Source organism: Vicugna pacos, chromosome 5 (assembly GCF_048564905.1).
Source record: "Vicugna pacos chromosome 5, VicPac4, whole genome shotgun sequence".
In the NCBI taxonomy this organism is placed as follows: Eukaryota; Metazoa; Chordata; class Mammalia; order Artiodactyla; family Camelidae; genus Vicugna; species Vicugna pacos.
Genome location: NC_132991.1, coordinates 76,983,795 through 77,002,312, shown reverse-complemented (window position 1 = coordinate 77,002,312; position 18,518 = coordinate 76,983,795). Strand labels below are relative to the sequence as shown.

General features: G+C 41.0%; 1 protein-coding gene across 3 annotated transcripts in view; it reads left to right on the top strand.

Moving 5' to 3' along the window:
* The window catches only part of MYO1B (myosin IB), a 166,943-nt gene that overhangs the window by 91,587 nt on the left and 56,838 nt on the right, over nt 1-18,518 (top strand). For all 3 annotated transcript variants that reach the window (XM_072961578.1, XM_072961577.1, XM_072961579.1), the window contains exons 6-9: nt 2,093-2,139; nt 7,446-7,509; nt 15,975-16,073; nt 17,270-17,373. In XM_072961578.1, coding sequence (XP_072817679.1) covers nt 2,093-2,139; nt 7,446-7,509; nt 15,975-16,073; nt 17,270-17,373 — 314 coding nt within the window. The remainder of the gene's footprint in view (nt 1-2,092; nt 2,140-7,445; nt 7,510-15,974; nt 16,074-17,269; nt 17,374-18,518) is intronic.

Here is an 18,518-nt window from a genome sequence, read left to right as displayed (position 1 = left end):
GAAATGTCTACTGTAGGCATGTATTATCTTTTATGGGAATGCTTACTTTTTAACTGGAGCTGCTACTGTAAATGAACATTCAGAACAATCAACTTAAAAAAACAATTGAGGCATGTGTCTCAAGTCTTCTATAATGGAACGCTTGTTTTTGATTCTGTGGTTCACAATAAAAGACTTCAGTGTTTAGAGCTGCGTTGAGTAATGTGCAACTCAGACTTGTTTGATGAAAAGATGGTTTATGGCTTGCAAATGGTGCCCTGAATAAAGTTTTTTTGAAGCAATTCCTTCACTTGCCCTTGACCTTCAAGCCACAATAAACTCTCCTTTATGTATCAGCATCTCAAGCTGGACTCTGGGGCTGTGCAAATTAGTTAACTTGGCAGCCCTGCATGTTCACACCCACCACAAAGAACTAGCCTGTGAAAACACAAAAAATGTCATGGTCTTCGTGATGACTAGGTCAACACTCAGCCTTATCAAGGCTGCTTTAGCTGGTGGTGGATGGAGGATAAGGCTATGAACCTCTTCAGGAAGCATCCTTTTCTGAGTGTTTCCCGTGTGCAGGTTTCCTCACTCAGTGTAACATCTCAGCTTATTTTCTGTTAAAGAGAGAGTTTGGTGTCAGGGATGTACCAAACCGTATCCTTTCCAAGTGGAATCTGAATCAAAGAACTTTCCCGGTGTTGACGCTGTTAATTTTGTCTTAACTGAGCAGGAACCTTTTTTTTTTTTATAAGACAATCAAAAATATAAAAATACCAGCTAATGTGAATAATGCAGCAGGTTTGGCTACTGAATATCCAAAGAGAGCCTCCCACACCTTGATCAGGTGATTGCTTTCAAAACTTGGACCAGCTTTTGGCCATTAGTAATCATTTGCGCTCTTATTACTCTAATCTTCGTCCTTCCATTTAATTTAATGAAGCTGTGGAGGCTTCCAGAGACTTAATGCCTGGACTTTTTGTCTAAAGATTGATTTCTGCTTGCCACATCACCACTCTTCAGTCCTTGCTGGCTACATTGTGGCCCGTGGGTCCCAGTGATAACCTCAGGGAGGGGCGGGAGGGAGGGTATTGGTAGAAATGAAGAATTCATGCCCATCCGTAGACTCACTGAACCAAAGTCTGCACTTGAGCAAGATCCTCAGGTGATTGGTTTACACATTGAAGTGTGAGGTGTGCTTCTGGGCTTCAGAACATGAAACAGGGATCCCCTCTGCTTATATGACTTACATTTATTCCACTTAATTCTGCTACCTGGTCCAGATTAATGCACAAGCTTGATGACACAGCCCTTTCACCTTATGACACTGAACTACCTGTGACAGGAGCATCCTGTGCCTAGGGCAGTGTCATCCCTGTGATTCTTATGTGCTCTCCTTTAAAAGGAAGTCCTATGGGGGACTCTGGCTCCTCGAAGCAGCTAAGATTGGGACAAACTTGGATTTTGCGTTGTAGGTTGATTTGTTTTGTTTTTTTTTCTGGGAAGTTTCACTTAGGTCTGATGGACTTAAACTAATGAAACTATGTAGCATTTTTAGTCTATTGGAAATGACATTCGTTTCCAAATCTCTTACTCTTTCTGTATTTTAGAGTTATGTATTTATATAGCTTTATTTCAGAGTTAATTGAACAATTTAAAGTTTCTCATGCCTTTTTCCATCTGGAAATCTCATCGATTGAGTTTCATAAAGCCTTTGATAATACTAAGTAGTTATCTCTGAAATAACCTTATTCACTGGTAATCATGGCAGAAGAGCTCGGAAGCCTTGCTTGCTAGCCACTCAGCTGACTACTGTCAGAACAGTTAAAAGATGTTGAATTAGACAAGTTTAAATTTAGAGTGGTACTTGAAAAACTTCCGTGAATCCTAGGAACGACTCTTTCTATGAACTTAAAAGAAGACACAGAAGCTTTAGCAACTTACCAAGGCATGAGTTAAGAAGCTTCTGTGGACATTCTGGACAGACATGTCATTGCTGAAGGTTGCATTTCTAGGATTTATAGATGTCGAATATTACATTTGTTTTATCTTTCGGGTTGAAATTATTTTTCTGTCATGTTTGACCACACATCTGTTTCTTTCCTGCCAGCTTTTGGAAATGCCAAGACTGTAAGGAACGACAACTCCTCTAGATTTGTAAGTATTTCTACAGAAGCATAAGTATTAACACTAATATTTAGCTCATGTATGTTTAACAACCAATAGATGTTTAATATTTCTTAATATACATGTTTAAAAAATAAGAAACACCATCACTATTGAGAAACTGAAAGTTCTGTAAGGACTTTTTTCTTTTGCTTTCTGAAATTTTCCCTATTCTTCTTGGAGTGAAAAGCTATTTCTTCATGTTTTCTTGTCATCTATCATAAAATTCCATGAGCAATGTAAATGAGGCTATTTAAAATATCTTTTTACTAATGTGAGTTTTGGTATTTAGGAATCATAATTAAGAGTCAGAAATTAAGTAGAAAGAAGGATAAACTAGATGTCACATTTGTATGCTCTCTAGCTCTTGTCCTTTCTTCAGTGGGGCGAGAAAGGATGGAGATGTAGCCTAAAACTTTATAGAGGTAAAATCAGTAAGTTTGGCAACTAATGGGGGCTGGGAGGAGGGTTGCATAGTGAAAACCAAAGCTAATTGATGTTTTGAGTTTGGTTGAACTAGAAAATGCTGATTCCACTAACGGAGACCTTTCCAGCCTCACGTCCCATCACTCCCCAGCAGGCCCTCTGCAGGTCAGCCCCTGGGATCTCTCCAGTTGGGCTGCCTTCTTTCCTGCCTCTGGTCTTTACACACACTGCCTGGAGGCAGCTGGGGGAAATATGTTGAGTGTGTTGGGGCGTTTTGAAATTGACTCCTTTTTTCTATAGTTTAACCAGTTTTATAAATTTTATAATCAAAGCTCATTTACTTTCTAAGCTGTCTTCTCACATACATGACTGGGGACCATTGTTGGTGATCCTCTGTGCCTCCCTGCCAAAGGCTTTTCCTGCCCCCCAGCCCCCAGCTTTTAGCCCCCTTTTTGCTTTTTCTCATTAGAGTTACTCAGTACTTAAGGCACAAGAATGACCTCAGGTGGAGATAGTTTTGATAGCTTGGCATGTGGAAGGCCAAGGTTCCTAATTCCAAGGCGATAAATTTTTTCCATTGGATTAGCCCCCTAAGTTGTTAAAGCTGATTTGAGCCCTGCCTTTTCCTGTTGTGGTAACGTGGCTAATCTCATTACATAAATCAAATTAGAAGCAAAGTGTGGGCAGATAGAGGTAATTCTAGTAGATCAAGCTTCTTTATGGGATGAGGTGGGTTTTTTGTTTTTGGGTTTGCAGATCACACACACACTTTAAAAAATTTGCAAATATATTTAGTCTATAGACCATAAGAATGCAGAAAACCATATTGCTTAAGGACTCATTAGCACTTAATGATACTGGAAAATCTAGTGAAAGGCTTGGCAGGTGGTTTGACTTGGTAAGTAACTTTCGAGAAATTCTATTATAACGTGGGTATTAGGATATGAGATTAATACTTGATTATAGGCTAAAGCATTTCATGCCCAGTTTTTGTAATTTCTCTGCTTTGTGGGCTGTGATTTTGACCAGTAATATACTCAAGTCCATGATGTAGCATTATAGTTGGACTCTACTGTATTTAAAGTTACTACTGTATACAACAGTGGTTTATGACTCCAGGGGAGATTATATTTCCTTCAGCTATGTTTGACTCGTTAACCCAGGATGAAGATAAACATTCTTTTTGGGGGGGGGCAATTAGGTTTATTTATTTATTTATTTATTCTTGAAGTAGGTACTGGGGATTGAACCCAGGACCTCGTGCATACTAAGCATGCACTCTACCACTGAGCTATACCCTCCCCCCAGGATAAACTTCTTGATCTCTTTGCTGAGAAATCTGGTAGACCTTGCAGTGGTCTAGGTAAGCATTTCGTTGTAGATGGTGGTGTGGGCCAGTGTCCCCATGGAGGTGCCTCCATTTCTCCTGCCGCCAGCACTCTAGTTTGACATATTGAGCTTCTATTAAAAAAGGAACTCACTATTTTGGTTGGAGGAGGGGACTTTTAAGGCTTTTGAAAATCACTTTTCTTGACTAAGGCTCTTGGAGGGGATTTTGTTGAGCATCTGCTGTGCACAGTGCCGAGAGAGGCCCTGGAGGACGCAAGAGAGAGCACCTGTAGGGTTAGGAGACTCTCCTTACCACACCTCTCATTCAGTAAGAATGGAAAAGAATGTAGACAGTTCATTCACCGCTTTGAAAACTCTATTGTTGAAACATAGTTAAACTTAGGTCTCCTGGTGTGTCCTCTTGCCGCCCACAGCCCTTTCCCCACGAGTCGCCGGAGTGATCTTTACAAACTGCCATCCCCTGCCGGCTGACAGCCTCAGTGGTCCCCCTTGCACCTGGAATACAGTCCAGGCTCCCCGAGCCTCCCTGCGTGAGCTCCCAGCCTGCCCTCGCCCGGCTCACTGGGCTGCAGCCACACAAGCCTTTGTGACTGTCCAGCGTCCTGAGTAATCCCGGGCTTAGGCCTTTGCTGTTGCTGGTCCTTCTGCATAATGTGCCCCATCCCCAGATCTTTGCGTGGCTGGCGATGCATCATTTAGAGCTCACCTCACATGTCACTTCCATGATGCCTTTCGTCAGCTCTGCGACTTCATCCTGTCTCCACTTTTTAGGCATTCATCAGCCTCTGGAGTTACGGGGCTCTCCTGCATGGTTTGCATCGTCATTGCCCCTAGACAGTAGGCACCGTGAAAAGAAGCTTCCCAGCCTCTTATTCCCTGAGGTGGCCCCGGGAGCTGGAGCAGGCCTGGCGCCATCGTGGACACTTAGAAAACTTCTTGATGAGCAATTACCTATTTTTAAGGAGCTTATAGACTAGTCAGGAAAAATAGGCATGTCTAAAAATAATTATAACACAACACGTAAACTGATAAGTTCTCCATGAGAAGTCGAGACGATGTGTGATGGAAGTTCAGAAGAGAGAAGCTGGAGGCGTCTGGGGCAGGACATTGGTCCCGAGTGGGCCTGTGAGACTTAAGGAGCCAAAATCAGGTGGCGAGCAGGAGGAGCTGGCAGGACAGCATGAGGAGGCCGAGGGGAGAAGCCAGCGTGTACCTGCATTTGCCAGGCTTCATGGCTAGACTGTAGGGTCTGTGAATGGAGCTGAGGGCCAAAGGGCTGGAGAGATGAGTCTGGGCCCCAACTGAAGGGCCTGGAGTAGCAGGTTCAGGGTCTCAGACTTTGTTTTGTGGGCAGTGAGGGGCCACTGGTTATTTCTGAGTAGGCTAGTGACAGAACCAAGCCTTTGGGGAGTCATTAGGATGAGTGTCAACCGAGTCCCCAGTTCTCCTTTTCCCTTTTCGAATAGCGTGTATTCGACTCTCTCCAGACGTCCTGTCCTCTTCTCTCAGCTGATGCCATTACACCCACTTCACAGAAATCAGCATCCTCCAAGCCCTCAAACCCAGCTACCCTGTGTCTTGGCACCTCACTGGTCCCTCTGTCAGTATGTACACTCTGGACTCAGGGTGATCCCACCTGTGCTGTAGATCCTGTCGCAGGGACCTCCTACGTCCAGGGACCAGCTTCCATTAAAAGCGTCCCCTCTCGTATGGTCACCCTCTGATTCTCGTTAAGTTACTCCTTCTTTCTCCTCCATAGCTGCTTGGCCTCCAGCATCCCCTCCTATCGTGGAGAGAGCATCACTGTCCACTCAGTTGCTTGCCACAAACCCGGCCTTTTAAAGTCTTGACCCTCCTCCTTTCTTACCTCCTGTGTCCAGCCACAGCCCGTCATTGTGACTCTCGGCACAGCTCTCAGCTCTGCTTACTTGTCTCTTCTGCTACTCTTGCTGAGAGCCACCAACATTTCTCTCCTAATTGCTGCCACCTCTGTTGGCTACATCAGATAGATCCTTTCCAGTCCATTCAACACTAGCCAGAGTGATCCTGTGAAGACGCAAGTGTGATCATGGCTTCCTTGCTGAGGGACCTTTAATGAAACAGCTTTGCTGTCAGGGGAGAAAAGTGATGTCATGATGGGCTCCGAATTCCCTGACCATCCTCGTGGGTGCCTGCTCCTTCCTCCTTGCCTGCCTGACGTCTCCTGACACTTTCTTTGCATTTAAGCTAGGGCAGACTTACGGCTCCCCCCACCCCCAGTCCCTTCTTTTTTGTGCACAGCCCCATGACCCTCTGTAGGAGGCATCACGTACACCGTTATGTCCTATTTATGTCTCAATTCTCCCCAGACTGTAAGTTCCTTGAGGGCAGGAGCTGTGCTTTGCTTTCCCTTGGGCCTACGTTAGTATCCAGGAAATGCTTGATAGACAGTTGTTTACTGAGTAAGTGAAGACTTAAAAAGGTCAGATGACCCAGGACAATGAAGAAGTTAATAAAAAGTTGCAAATTGCACTCTTGTTTGTGTGCCATGTGATTGTGCTGCTTCTCCCTCACCAGTATTTTGAAAACGGAAAGAATTAAAGTAATTCTCTGGGAGAATTATTGATGTGACTAAAGCAGAACTGGAAACAAAATCAAAAAATACTTATTAGATCAACACACCCTTTTCCAAACAAAAAACAGCTGTCAGTTTTGCTCTGTTACACTTGTTACTCTTTAACTAGACAGTGATGGACCAGTTCTCTAAAAAAGCACAGTATGAGACTGTGTGTGTTTCTGTGTGTATAAGATAACATTTATGAAGTGTGATATGAACATGGGTTATGTATTGCTGTATAGTCTAGATCAAAAGTCAAAGAGAGTAATAATGATCAGCCTTTGATTCTGAGTTGGTCACACCACGTAATCATGCATTTGATTTGAGTAGATAGGAAGAACAGAATTTGATGTATTCTATTTAATCCACTGCCCAGTATGTTTGGAATTTCTAGCCACGGTTTTAAACATACTTAGTCTATGAAAATGAAATAATTTATATTCCCAGCTAGTGCGTATGCAAGAAATACTTATTTTTCTGGCTTTTCATTCTTTTTTTGGCAGGGGTTGTGGGGGGAGGTAATTAGGTTTAATTTTTTAAAGGAGGTACTGGGGGTTGAACCCAGGACCTCGTGCATGCTAAGCATGTGCTCCACAGAGGGATACCCTCCCCCTTTCTGGTTGTTATTCTTGAATTGAATACACACACCCTTGAGAGTCTTGAAACACATCTAAAATGGAGAAGTTGCATGATGGCTGGGAAGAGCTATTCTTGAATGAGCAACGGGATATGTTCACTTCAAGCTAATGGGGTATTTAGTATGAATTATTTAGGGAGGCATTTTGTTTTGAGTCATGATTACTTGAAGTATGTCTTTCTTAATCACATTTAAACACATGTGTAACGGGTTTAAATGCTTTAAAAAGATAAACTGACTGATTATTTTGAGGTGCACTTGGAAACTCACAAAATCTTTCTTTGGCAGGGCAAATATATGGATATTGAATTTGATTTTAAAGGCGATCCGCTAGGAGGAGTGATAAGTAACTGTGAGTATTTTACTTGAACCTTTCTGAAGAAGTTCAGGATAATGAAACATGTATTTATAATAGAATATTTTAAACACTTGAGTCTTCAAGAGATAGGTATAAGAATACATTTCCTATTCTTATACTTAGATTTTTAACCTATGGTTTGCAGGTTGTTTTATAATATAATTTAATTTCTAAATCTTTTTAAAAGATCACTTAAAGTCTTTACTTTTGAAAAACTTTTTAAAAATCTGCTAAAGAAATAAGTATAAGCCAAAATGTATTTTATATTCTCTACATCTTCTAGCCAATCCAATAATAAAAAGATTCTCCAATGGCTATTTTCTGTAACAAAATTTCTCTGTGATTAAAAACAAAATATAAATAATTGATTTTAGTAACTTTTAGAGTAATCGTTAATCCAATAAAATGAGAAAAACCTGTGCTTCAGATTTTGTGGTGCGAGATGTTGTCTGTCTTGTAGTGTAGTTAGATAATTGAAATGCGATACGCCTGTTAGGTAGAAACAGATTTCTTAGCTTCTTTTAGTCATGATTTGTGATTGTAGAAGTGAGATGTTCTCTGTCAAAGGTGAAGAAAATGAACAAAACCAGGTGAGTTCTGCTTGATAGCCCAGGCCCAGAGTTTTCTCACGCGGGCCCAGTGGTCAATCTCTGTTGCAAATGAGGCCCCGTCACCAGTGTTCTGGAGATGCAGGACATGTGGCCCCGCCCCTGTGTCTCTGCTCATGTTGATTTCAGAGGTGACTAGTTTGCAGAGTGTTAGATGACAACTCAGGGTTCATGGACCTCCAGTTGGAGCTGAGGCCTGGTTACCCTCTTGCTTTTTGGAGCGCTGCACTACCGAACCCCCTGCAACCCCAGCGTCCTCACCGCCGTGTGATGCTATTGGGATTGTTAGAATGAAAAAGTCCAGATTTGTACCACATTAAGAAATGACAGATTGACTCAGGCATCCAAAGCGCTGCTCATTAGATTTGTTACAGTGGTGGCATTCCTTCTCCACATGAAGTTTTATCGCAGCTGTGAAACAGATAAAACAAGGACTGATCTGGTTAAAGAGGACATGAGTAGCCAGAACACCTAGACCCTCAGGTAGCCCCTAAGATCATCCTGACAAGCTGTAGAACCAGAGGAATGCCATTGGAAAGCTAGTGTTTTCAGTAATTTGGGCAAACTGTGCAGCTGAATTTAAAAAATATATACATATATATTTTTTAAATCACGATTCATAGAGTAAACAACTGGGGCTAGAGTTTCATCTTGGAAACGGTGAGATTGAACTGGATGAATTCCATGGTTCTTCCCATTTCTACCATCTATAGTTTTTAAATAGTTTAATAGATTTCCCTTTTACTTGGTGAGCCATGCATTGGAATTATCCATATTTGTAAAAATGAAATTGGCTAGGATGGTGTTCCTTATGTTAACTGGTTTTAAATGTCCAGTAAGGAAGCAGACGTACTCCTGCAAACCATGTATGATGCCACCAAGAGCAAATGCTTCCAACTCTGCCAAGCTTCTTAGGCAAGCTCCCTTCACATACAGGCAGCTGATGAGAGCTGGATGGGGAAAGGGGTGCCCCAGTTTTAAGACCATCATTTTAAGAAAAGATTAGCTTTTATTCTGAAAGGTATTTATAAATCTTTAGCACTTTTTACAAGAGAAATGAACTCTATTTGTTAGTTGAATAAGTACACTGTTTTTTTAAATGAGGATAAACCTATTTTTATTATAGAACATTTAGGAGTGAATCAATATTACTAGGAAAATATTTAAGTATGGCTTTTTTATACGTATTAGAAAATAGCTTAGGTTTTAGTTTTACATTTTGAAGTTCTAGGTTTCAAACAGAAATGTCTTCCTGCCCCCAATTCTTGCAGTATCCATGGAGAGTAAATAGTCAACACTCAGTTCATTTCCAGTGAAGATTAATATATCACCATGAATGGGTTTCATATGGTATTTGTTACCGTTTGTTCCCACAATGAAATTATATTGAAATTTGTGGTAGCGGGAACACCCTGGTATTTGAGAGTATCCTTTGCTTTGGAAAGGAAAGGAATACATTAGTGGTGAGAGCAGGAAATTTCACCCCCTATGGATAGAAGACTGACTCATAGGTGGCCGCTGGGAGCTGCTGCCTGCTGGCTTAAGGGGGTATAAAGCAACAGGTAAACCCACCCTTGTTCTCTCCAAGCCACCAGAAGTTAGCTTCCTGTAGCCTAGAAAAGAAGAAAGATTTTACCATTTTGTAGGAAGTCTGTTTTGCCTCCTTTTCCAGCAGCCGCCATGTAAAAGCACAGGTCGTCACTGGCTGTAATTATTACCTTGAAAAAGTCACAGGATCACTTGAGCCCACTGTGTCTCGAGGAAGTAGAAAAGAAAAGCTAGTAGCTTACTTTCTCTTGCAAAGAGAGGTTTGCTGTGGAACTTAAGTGTTGAGCTCACTTGACAGCTGCCTATCTCTGAGGTTAGCCTCATTAGGAGAGAGGTGTTACAGAAACAAAATGGCAGGCATTATTGAAGTAGAGGAGATAAAATATGGAAGCATATCCAGATGTTTGGCTGATGTAATTTTTCTCCTTGTTGGTCTCAGAAAATTCACAGGATTTATATTTGAGGATTTTGGCTCTAGTGTTATGAACTTGAAACGTTTGGACACTGTTGCTTTTATTAATAGTTACAGACACTCTTATAGTTGTGACACTAAATGGCAGGTTGGACTGTGGAGAAGATGTGGTACAAGTCTCAAAGGATTTATCTTTATCTCCTAAAAGAAGAACAGCAGAGAGATGTATACTATGAGAAAGTCTTAAGATTTCAAGTGTGCATATGCCTGAGAAGACTGAAAGGACAGGAGAGATGTCACATGTCACATGGCCGTCCTATTCATGGTAGTGTAGCAAGAGCTTAGTGTGATACCTGACACGCAGTAGGTGCTCAGTAAATGCTGGAGATAGGGGTGGAATTGGTTAAGTCTCGGCAGGCCCTACCTTCTCCTGCTTTATTATTTGGGGCGTATCCATGAGCCTACCTGTGCAGCTCTCAGTGATTAATCATGTGGTTTCCAAAGTCTGAACAAAAAGATAGCAAGTTACCTAATTCTCTGTTCTTCCATTTCTTTATCTTTGAAGTGGGAATAATAGTCCTAGTCTCATAGGGTTGTGATGAGTTGTAAATAATTTCTTACTGTCTGAAGCCCTTGTGACCGTGCCTGGCCCATAGTAAGCACTCAACAGATGTTTGCGTCTTTTCATTATTGTATACATCTCTGTTTATTGTCTCTAGCCCCTAGCCAATTATATGCCCTGCAGTGACAGACTTAGTTTGTATGGTTCATTGTTGAATGACAACAGCTAGAATAGTGCCTGACATCTAATATATATATTTGTTGAATTAACTAATTAATAGCCACATCAGTACCTGCCTAATGTTCAAGTACTTTGACATAGAGAAATTTATTGAGTAATAAAACTTCTCTGTTGGATAATTTCATCTGAATATTCTATGCTAGTTATTTTAAAAACCTTTTTCTAAATCCCAGAAAGGCCAACAAAGTTACCGGTCATCAGGCTTCATCTGTTGCTGACTTCTCTGTTTCGCTTGAAAGAAGTAATATGACCCTGTGAGTGATGAAGGAAAAGCGAATTTTGAAATTGGTGTGTGGTCCTGTTATCATTACTGCCCAATAAACTACCCCAAACACAGTGGAGTAAAACGACAGCCTTTTTATATGTAGCTCCTGGATTCTGTGGGTCAGGAATTCAGGTGGAGCCTGATCAGCAGGGCTGGCTTGTCTCCACGACATACGGAGCCTCAACTGGGAAGACTCCAGTGATTGGGGGTGACTTGCGTGAGTGGAGGTTGGAGTCCTCTAGAGGCTTTGTTACTCACGTGTCAGACTCCGGGGCTGGGATGATGCAAAGGCTGAGCTCAGCTCGAACTGTTAACTAGAGTCATTTACATGTAGTCTGCTGTGGTTGGGCTTCTCCAGGCGGGACGGCTGGGTTCTGAGAGGGAGTGTTCCAGGAGGGAGCATCCTGGCAGCAGGTGCTCCAAGAGGACCAGGAAGAAGCCTGGGAAATCGTACAGTGGCAGTATAGCTAAGTCAAAGTAAGCACAGGCTTCCTCCGTTTCAGGGGTCGGGGGTGTAGATTCCACCTCCCAATGGGAAGAGTGTCAAAAGAATTTATGACCACTTAATTTTATGCTGCTTAAAGCTGACCGATGGTTTTCAGAAGTGGCCACAGTAGTTTCTTAGCTTGTGTCCACACTCTTGGGTAGTCCCTTGTCTCAGTGACTCAAGGGTTGGCCATGAGATTTGTTTTGGTCATGGAGTAATATGCTAATATGACACAATGAGAAACTTGAAAATTGGTTCTGTATCAAGGCTTGCCTGCTGGATGATGAGAGATGCACGGAATGAACCACCCAGACATGAGTTGAGGGCGTCGCAGGCCAGCCAGCTGCCAGCAGACTGCCAGCCCGTGAGCAGTGCCAGTGCCACTCAAACACTTCTTTTATCTTGTGTATCTGAGCAATGGAGAGGAGCAGGGCCAATTGTGTCTGCATTGTGGGCTTTTATTGGCATCCTGGCCTTACTGGCAAAACTAAGACAAAGTTGATTCTTTTATGAGCTTTAATCAAGAACTTGGACCATTTCTTTTCTTTTCTTTTCTTTTTTTTCAGGAAGGGAGATTATACATAAAATAAAGAAACTTTGATCATTGCTGTCTAATCCTTTATCTGCCATGTTTCAGAGTAGTATGTTTTTTTTCCCCTTCCAAACCACTCCTTGGCTTGTTGCAAGTCTTCCTTCTCCAGCAGATGCAAACCTGGGCATTTTTCTCTTTCGCATCTTGTGCCACGAAGAGGTTGTCCTGTGTTGTGCACAGGCACGCACATGTCATGGAGTAGCTGGTAATTAGTCAAAACTAAGAAAGCCCCTGAATGATGGTCTGGCTCTGTTACTAGTCAGGTGGCAGTGTCGTGGTGGAGTCAGTGGGGAAGTTCTGATTCCAGAGTTTCTCTGTCCCTGCTCACTGGTTTTCCCCTTGAGAATGGCTTAATGGCTTTATCTCTCCCCTTAAAACTTAAATTTTATTGAATTTAATAGGAACTTAAATGTATGTCATGAGAGGGGAATGTACCTGCACTGGAATATATGGAAACTCTTAATCTCTTCTCTACTAAATAATCTGGCATATCCTGTACTCTTTTATTTTTAAACTTATTATTTACAGTTCAAACTGTAACTGATTTAAAAAGCTGACATGGCCATGAAATATTTTATCATTTAAGAAGTTTTTTTTATTGAAATGTAGTTGATGACAATGTTAGTCTCAGGTATATAGCAAAGTGATTCAGTTTTACATATACATACATATTCTTTTCCGTTATATATCCTGTCCTCCTTTTTCTTAAGTCTTGTTAGCAGAGGCTCAGTCAGTGGTGGTAGAAGCATGTAAAGCAGAAGAGAAGGTTGTGCCAGGGTTTTGCTTTGCCTTAATTCAGGGGCAGATTTCAATAAATTGAATTGTTCAGGTGGCAAGTCCTTATAGTGAATTGAATTTATGTTCTGTAATTTGGGTAATTATTTGATATGGCTTCATGCTGTTAGATTATGTCAGTGCATGCACATTAAAAAATAGATTAGGGAGTGGTTTTAAGCACTAGTAAATTATCTGGGGGCAAACATTTTCCCTGATTACTTTTCTGCCTAGAAGCTTATAACTTACAAGCTTCTAAGTCATAAAGAAATAGGAGGCTCTGAGGTAACTGATGAAGCGTTTTAGGTGGTGAAACCCTCAATTGCTTTGTAATGAAAGGCTCCTCATTTTGTGATTGGGTTGCTTAGTTCGTGAAGTCATATGTTTTATGTAAAGGGTACAGCCTCAGCCTTTCCAAGTGTTTATGGACTTAGCCTTCTTTTTGCTGGAACGTTAACAAAGACCATAAGCACAATACCTCAGTCCCCTAAAGCTTTGCTCTCTGGCTCTGTTGCTTCGTAACAGTGTGATGGGAGCCTCATTTTCTACAAAATGGAGATTATGAAACCAACACTTCAGAGGCGGTGTTGAGGGTAGAACATGATAACAAATGAAAAGCAATGAATGCAGAGGGGAAGGTCAGCGACAGTTCCCTTGTACTTCCCCCTACACTTTCCCTTTTAAACACACGTTGCACTGTGTTCATATTTGAATTTGATAATGATCACTGATCATATCAGTGCACGTGGTTCAAGGAGTACCTTGGCCAGCATTTCTTTCCACACTGTACAAGCAAAAATTATTCTCTAACTTGGTGACTGTTATCAGCTGAATCTCACAGCCGTTGCTGTTTCTAAACTCCCCATGTATGTGAGTGTTTCTCCAAAAAGTGCCAAATGTTAGGCTGGCTGCTGTGTTGCGGTTGCACAGTGTGGCCGTGTCACGTGCGTTGGTGTTATTTCATGTCTTGGAGTACCATGAAGATTTCACATTTAGCCAAAAAAAGGAAAGAAGACAAGCCCTGCTTGTCGGAGTGTGCCTGGATCAGTCACCAAAAAATTGTTTCTCGTCGTTATTAAAGTGGCCCTGTGAGGTGAGGGCAGGGTGCTGTGGGGAGAGCCTGAGTCCATGGGCTTTGACAGGTGATGGACACATGGTCATTCTGCCTTTCTCACCCCCACCTCCTGCGCTCTCTTAAGGGTGTTGGTGTCCCACCTTGGACAGAGCTGCTGCTCCTGTTTGGGTGACGGGAGTAATTGGGAGCATGTGTGACAAGTATAGGACAAGAGGAAGAAGGTCTCCAGGCTGAATCATTTGTTTGTATTTTTCATGTAGTCGAGTTATTTTCTCCTAGGCTTGAGGAACTTCCGATAAGGGTTAGCTTTTCAATGAAGAGTCTGCCCACGCCCTATGGGTTCGTTCTTCTAAGACTGTGCTGGTTCCCCTGGGACCCTGTAGGAGCTTGGTCCATGATAAGTACAGTCATACCGAACTTTTATACTTACTTGTTTGTTCTGTCTTCTGCTCTGGATGCCAGTATTTATTAATTGATTGAAACGTTCAGTTCTCAAAGAAGATGAATATTATACGATCCTTTTCTAAATTTTGTCTCACTTGTACTCTTCATTGCCTGTTGTCTTTCTTTTTTTGGCTGAATGTGAAATCTTCATTATTCTCCATCTATGATTTGAGGGCGTTGGCTGTCATCCAAGTCAAGTGAGAGCTGGAGAGGAAAATGAAAATCACGTAGCATCCTGTTCCTGATAATTTTTGTATTTACATATATTTGTTCACTTTCTGTCGGCTTAATTTCGTGTGTCCTTGCAACCCATCTCTTCATTCTTACAAATGGCCTTCTACAGCACCCGAGGCCTTCTCGCCCTCAAGTCTACACTCAGTAACTCTGCCTACACTCCTCTTCACATGCTGGTGTGGATTCCAGAAACACAGATTAAGACGTTCAGTGACGATCTGCTGTGAAATTGTACACTGTCCTCTCTCTTGCTCTTTTTTTTGGATAATGTCTGTTCTCTAGAATTAGTGTTCAATAGTGGGATCACTGATTCAGAATTTTATAATGAAATTTGGCTTTACCCACAGAATCCAAACTCTTTTTTATCACTGGTCAGTCATAAGCAGGACCTCAGGCAGGAATGTTCTCTGCTGTTGTGCTGGACCCTCCCCTGTGTACCGCCGCAGTGCCTTTCTGGTCGGCTTGCTTACTCCTTCCCTTCTTCCTGAAAGCTTGAAAACTCGATAAGGCATCAAAATTTTAGGATGAAAAATTACCTAGAATCAATGAAGGCATACTGTCAAATAACCCCAATTCCATAAATGAGACTCCCCTCCTTTCATTCTTTAAAACTTCAGGATATCAAGAAAGTTGGCCTCACTTATCCCAGGTAGCAGGGCACGTGGATATATGATGGGGTCTCACTTGGGTCAGGGGACCTGATTTCAAATCCTTCTTAAACTCTTGGACTGTCAGTATTTTCACCTGAAAAGTCATACCTTACAAAATGACAGGTAGGACTTAATGAGGTAATGTCTATAAAGCACTTAGCATATAATAAGATATCAAAACTGTTAACTTGCTATCAGTATAATTAAGTAAATTCCTCACTGAATGGCTGTATTTCCTTGCACAGATTTGTAATGCTACACATTGAAGAACTTAATGTCATCATATGTTATATAAAGCCAAGGGAGTTATTAATCAGCTTGTTGAATGTATTGTTAAACTTTTTCTGCATGTTCACTGTTGCTCAGAAGGAACCTGGTTTGTTTAACTTGGTGACTTTAATTTTAGTTGTGCTTCTTCCTGAAAGTATAACTGAACTGTAGCTTCTGTTATTATTTTATTAATATGTAACCGAAAATGGAAAAGAAAGTGAGGGGGAAAAGAAAGAAGCATGGTGGATTTGAAAGTAAAATTAATACTATACTATGATTTGGTTCTTTTTCTCTTTAGATCTTTTAGAGAAATCTCGAGTTGTTAAGCAGCCAAGAGGTGAAAGAAACTTCCATGTGTTCTATCAGCTGCTTTCTGGTGCCTCTGAGGAGCTCCTTAGTAAGTCCTTGTTTCCATGTTTTAATTTTTACCGTTGCAGCGTTCTCCAAAGCAGAAATATCCTGTATGCGTTTCCCCTTCCTTCTTAAAACTTTTCCGTGGTTCTGGTTGCATGAAGGACACGAAGGCTTCTGTTGTGCCGCAGCCATTGTTTGACATCTGTCTCTGTTGTGCCTCACCAGACACCATGGCATGTCTCAGATAGTTTGCTAAAAGAGCTAAAAATTGGGGGAGGGGCTCATCACATTTGAAAAATAAAATGGAAAAATATAATTATTCCATTTGGGGAGAGGAAATGAACAGGGAGCATGAGGTGAATACAATTATATAAAAACAAATTGCTCTGTAATGATTTAGAAATAGTGGGAAGACATTTGCAACTAGTACGAGAGTTAAAAAAATCTGACCTTTGGATATTTTAGAGAATTAACATAAGTTCATCAGGATAGTATCTGATAGTCAATAGCTAAGTGGTGAAGAGTTTTGAACAAACAGTTCAAACAAGAAGAGCTATGGAAAGTCAACACACTGGGAGCGGACATCATTCTCACTAATTATCAACAAATGTAAATTGAAACAGCGCTGAAGTATCACTACACATATATTAGCAAAAGTTATTAAAAAGGATAAAACTGGCAGAGTTGTCAGGTACTGATTACTTGGAGTTTGTGGGTATCACTTCAAAGTGAAGACTCCTTCCTGGGGGACTAATTGGCAAAGCAGAGTAAGTCCTAAAATGATCAGAGCCCACTGCCCGGCACACGACTTTTTGGAATATATCCCAATGAAATAATTCAAAAGAATCTAAAAAAACTTTTTGTGTGAAGACATTTTTTACTGCCCTTTATTTATTATTATAAACTGGAGAAAATCCAAATGTCCAACAGTGGGGGAATCCCTAGGCAGACATCATATGTTATAAGGAATGGTACATTGAGGATGTTTTGCATTATCAGTCAAAATATGGAAAGGGCCTGTCTCGATAAATGTTTGAAAAGCAGGTTTTGAAATACGTACAACAGCGATAAAGGTGATTTTAGAAAAATGCTGTGACTGGTATTTGAGTATAAACTTCTGTTCTGTTGATTCAGTGTATCACATGAAAGTCATTTTATCTGAAGGGTGAAAGGAATGAGATATTAAAGATGATGAGATTTATTGAAGTAACTTACCAGCTTGTGTGTGTGATTTGATAGGTAAGCTTAAACTTGAGCGGGATTTCAGCAGATACAACTACCTGAGTCTGGACTCTGCCAGAGTGAATGGAGTGGACGATGCAGCAAACTTCAGAACCGTCAGGGTGAGATGTAACCCTTTCATTACTCTTTAAAATGGGCAACACTATATTGTTCAATCAGTGTTGGTAAGTTGTCTTTGACATATAACTCTTGCTCCCTAAGGTTTTAGAATTTTGTAAGAATGTATTATATCTTTATTAGTTTGATTTTTTTTTTTAACTAGCTCAAAACTCATGCAGTATTGAGAAGGCTGTTCTTTACTGGAACATGTGATTTTACTTTTAATCAAAAGGAGCTTTCTTAGATTATCTCAGGTTTGACTCTTAATATTGTACCGAAATTCCAAACGTTTTTATAGCCAAAGCTATGAAAGTGGGTAATGTCTAAGTGTGAAAACTGTCTTACGATCATGTTGAGTCAAATCAATTTTTGAGGCCATCATGTTTTTATATAGTTTTCAAAAACTCATGACTAAACCAGAATGATTAGCATTTGTGTTCATTAGAAAGTAAATCATTTAAAATTATATTGTATGTTCTTTGTTTATGTGGCACTTGGAAAATTACTAGGGCATGATCTGGTAACTTATTTACTTCCAAATGAGACAGCTGTGATTGGGGGTGGGTGGGGAATAGGTTGGACTGTCGATAAAACAAGATTAGCATCAGTTCAGCTTTAAGGGTAAATGAAAATGATATGGGGTTCTTTTCCTGCTCTGTTTGAAGTTTTCCAGAACGAAAAAAACTTACAGCACTCCCATTGCTATGTCACCAAGTCAGTATTATATGGTTGTGTGTGTATCTATATGTATATATTTATATATAAAACTTGAGCTATTCTCAGAAAGCATTTCTTAGAGTGTCATTTTTGAAAATTGCATAAACATCTTCATATGGAAGCCTGTTGATTCCTGGAAATGATTTTAAGACTTGAGTTCAGGACCAGTTCTCTAACTGCTTTGTCTGGCAGAACAATGGCACTCAGTAAAAATTTATGACTAGATGAACGTTCCTTGTTACCCAGAGTCCCTCAAATCAGGCACTTTACCTTTGCAAACCAGTTTTTCTCCTACGTAAAGTAAATGAGGAGGGTCTTTTATAGGGGTTTTGAAAGCTCTTTGTTGGGTTTTGTTTCTAGCAGCAGAACCCCAGTATCAAAAAAGACACACTGAGCTGCTGTGGTCGGAGTCAGGGTGGGACCCCCAGGC